We start from the raw sequence: 3,809 nt of genomic DNA, 5'->3' as shown, positions 1-3,809 counted from the left end.
TATTTGAAAGTAAATTACCACAAACACCGATCTCTCATTGGTTAATCGCCGGGATTTAAAAATATCTATAATTTATTAACAATGGGCATAAAAAGCACAAATTTTCGTGTCATTCGACGAATGGGTTTTTAAAAATCATCACAACAACAAAGTAGTCAAGTATTTACGACATAAAGTTCTGTCTACGGTCAGACCACAAAGAACGATGTCAAACGTAACTGCTGCAGATGAAAACATCACAACATTCAAAGGGGAAAAAACACCAACAGGCTTAGCTGTATTTCTGTCATCTCTCGCAGCCCTTAACATTTTTCTCTCCATCACCGCATCTCTGGGCAATGCTCTGATCTTGATTGCCCTGCATAAAGTGACTTCTATTCATCCTCCGACAAAACTTTTGTTTCGATGTCTGGCAGTTACTGATCTCTGCGTTGGCCTTATTTCGCAGCCGCTCTTCGCTGTCTTTGTGATGTCTTATATCACAAATATCGATGTCCGTGAAGCAGCATACATGTATATTGTTTCAACTGTTGTTTTGTCTGGAGTATCGATCTTGACATCAACTGCAATAAGTGTAGACAGACTTCTCGCTCTCTTTTTGGGGCTGAGATACAGACACGTTGTAACACTAAGGCGAGTGCGAGCGGTCATCATTTGGTTTTGGTTATTTAGTCTTGCATTAGGTGGATGGATGCAGTTTGATAAAAACGTAGTTTTATTAGGTGTAGTTGTATTCATTATTTTGATCGCACTTTGTCTGCTGATCTCACTCATCTCTTACATCACGATCTATCTCCGTCTCCGCCATCATCAAAATCAATCTCAGCCACACGTCCACCAAGCACAACCGGCAAACGGAGGACAAATTCCACTGAATATAGCGCGATACAAGAGGACGGTTTCCAGCATAGCATGGGTACAGTTGGCGCTACTTACTTGCTATCTACCCTTTAGCGTTTATTTTATTGTACCGCTTTTTAACCGGGCGGAGAGACTGGGCCGGCCCGGTTCATAAATCGCCCGGAATTTTTTCGTCGTCGTAGTAGTAGTAGTAGTCTTGTCGGTAAATCGTTCCAGACCCGCTCGGCCACTTTCTTGGCCAGGATTCAAATCACGCACCCTTGATGTTTACTCGGCAGAAGCTATTAAATCACTCTCCTATTTTAAATTTTATCTAATACCCTCAATTCTCTTAAGCGTGAAATATATATTTTTGTGTTATTCAAGCGTTTGAGTACTAGTTTGCGAAACCGGTGAATTTTTTGACACGTCCAAGCAATTATTATTTTTTTTTTTGGAAAACTGCTACGTCAGTCACGCAATGATTTTGCAGCAAGCTTCACGCATAACTGCTTTTAAAAAAAGGGCTGGTAGCCAGAGAATTTTTGAGCCGGATTACTTTGAAGATGCTCTTCATTTAATAGAAAAAATTGTGTCCATTTTCATCCGTGCACAGTTGAGCCGGCAAAGTCGCGTATCAGAGACGATTGAATGTTTGCACAGCGAAATAATCTTATTTTTGTTCTTGATGTAAAAGCTTTACTTACACACTTCCCAAGACTTCAGTCAACAAAATGGTAATGTATAGTATTTCTACGAACTATGATGGTATTTGTAAAGGAATCCGCAAAGCCAGCAAGTAAAACAAATGGTCTGCAAAATGAAAATGAAATCTTGGCGCGGGTAATTTAATACATGTAATTAAATTCTACCACGGTATGCAAAATTTCACGTTTTTGAAATTTTCTAAATCTTTTTGCCTTTTAAAATGTTTCTTGACCCCATCTTGAATTAAAATCCATCTAAAACGTTTTCATGTTTCTTTTTTATTTTTTCACGTTTGTATTTAATAGTTGCCTTTTTAGGCTTTTGAAACGAACACGGCATCTATTTATAGATTGAGGCACCATGTTGATGTTTACATATTTGCGTTATTTGTCGTAGTAGTTCACTCGGCCGCTTTCTTGGCCAGGATTTAGATCCCGCACTTTTGATATTTACTCAGCAGGAGCAATTAAAATTTTATCTAATACCCCGATTTCTGTTAAACGTGAAAGATATATTTTTGTGTTTTTATTCAAGCGTTCGACTCAAGCGAGTTCTGGAGTCCGAAACCGGTGATTGTTCGACAGGTCGCTGAGGTCGAAGCTTTTTTTACATCAGTCACGCAATGTTTTTGCAGCAAGCTCCCGCATTTAAAAACGGCTCCAGACTCTACTTTGAAGATGCTTTTCATTTAGCAAGAATTGTGTCCATTTTGTCTATTTCCATCCGTGTACAGTTGGGCCGACAAAGTCGTGTGTCACAGACGAATTGAATGTTTACACAACGAAAGAACCTTATTTTGTTCTTGATGTAAAAACTTTACTTGCACACTTTTCAAGAACTCATAAAACAAAATGGAAATGCAAAGTAATAATATAATAATTTCTTCAAACTAGAATGGAATGTAAATCGGTAAAGCCATCGTGTGAAATAATAGACGGCAAAAATGAAAACTTGCCCTTCGGCGCGTATAATTAATTAAATTTTATCACGGCATCAGTATTTTCACGGCTTGGATTCAAAATTTTTAATGCAATTCAAATGTTTCTTCGCCTCATCTTGAATCTCTTTTTCACATTTAGTTGAGATTTTTAACAGCATCTGTTATCTAATACATGTGGTCTAATGCATGCCCTTTTTTAGTCTTTTTATTTTCTTTTGTAATTTTGTTTAGAAATTTTTCTGTTATTCTTGATATTTGACTCGTTTTATTCGTTTTTTTATTATTTATGTTACTCGTTTTATTCGAGCAGGAGCCAATACTGTAATTTTCTGGTTACTCCGCTCTTTTTAGCGAGGAATATAAAATATATATTTTTTGTTTTTCATTCAAGGGTTTTGAGTTTCAGTCGGAACCGAACGGCGATGGAGAAATGACCTGCAATGAATCACGCAATCAAGAACTTGCGTTTGCGTGACTGCTTCCCAAAATTGACGTAAAGAGCTTGCATGTTTGAAAGCTGAAAAGCTTTCTTATCTTGTTCTTATTACCATTTTTTTGGTGTGGTACATTTTTAAAAATGTTTACATGTAAAAACACGTCTTAGTTTTTAACGAAATTGTTTGTTTGTTTCGGTCGGAGATCATTTGTACTGCCATTTAACTGGTTTGACTTCATTTATTCAAGATTGCACACAAAACGTTTTCAATACCTACGTTATTCAGTATTCGGAAGAAAAATAAAAATTTAAAAGCCTAAGCAGGAACTTGTCCAAGCATGGACAAGCAATCCACAGACTTGCGTGTTACTCAATATAAATTAAATGGTATTTTAAAAGTTTTTGCTGTACTTGTCTAATAAAGTAGTTAAACATCAACCGCCCGGTTTTAAGCATTAAGCTTTAGGCGTCTTGTTGCTGAAACAATCCTGCAGGAAGCAGGACTCCTCCTTACATCTTCTTTTCTTTACTTAAACTCATCTATGAACCCTTTTCTTTACTGTTGGAAGATCCGAGAAGTGCGACAAGCAGTGAAGGACACAATCAGACAATTAAACTGTTGTGCATCAACCTAGCTTATTGAGTTTCGTGGACAATCCGGGAAACGCCGTAATTCCTGTAGCCTTCTGGATATCCTATCAAACCCGGAATCTCAAAAATATTTGGGTTACAAAACATATCTTCCAGCGCCGCAGTCAATACAACACTTTAATTACCACAGAAAACTGAACAGAGTAGAAGTCTAGCTATATTCGTTACATTATCAATTTAGGCCCTATTTTATTGTTATTTGGACTAATGTCATCCTTTTGCCCCACTTTTCCA

The 3,809-nt window shown here is 37.2% G+C and overlaps 1 protein-coding gene across 1 annotated transcript; it reads left to right on the top strand.

The window, feature by feature from the left end:
* Nucleotides 1–205: 205 nt before the first annotated feature.
* On the top strand, nucleotides 206–3,559 carry LOC144664116 (adenosine receptor A2a-like). The gene is made up of 2 exons (XM_078525243.1): nucleotides 206–967; nucleotides 3,419–3,559. The coding sequence occupies exons 1-2, from the start codon at nucleotides 206–208 to the stop codon at nucleotides 3,557–3,559; spliced, it is 903 nt and encodes a 300-aa protein (XP_078381369.1).
* The last annotated feature ends 250 nt before the right edge of the window (nucleotides 3,560–3,809 follow it).

The sequence above is a fragment of the Oculina patagonica genome, chromosome 8 (genome assembly GCF_052425735.1).
Source record: "Oculina patagonica isolate OP01 chromosome 8, crgOcupat, whole genome shotgun sequence".
NCBI lineage: Eukaryota > Metazoa > Cnidaria > Anthozoa > Scleractinia > Oculinidae > Oculina > Oculina patagonica.
Note: the sequence above shows the minus strand (reverse complement) of the source record. Positions and strands in the feature narration are given on the sequence as shown.

Excerpts from the sequence above, each read along its gene's own strand:
- LOC144664116 (XM_078525243.1), top strand. The coding sequence starts at position 206 with ATGTCAAACGTAACTGCTGCAGATGAAAACATCACAACATTCAAAGGG. Across the intron at positions 968-3,418 it reads CCTTTAGCGTTTATTTTATT|GAAGCAGGACTCCTCCTTAC; the intron begins GTACCGCTTTTT and ends ACAATCCTGCAG.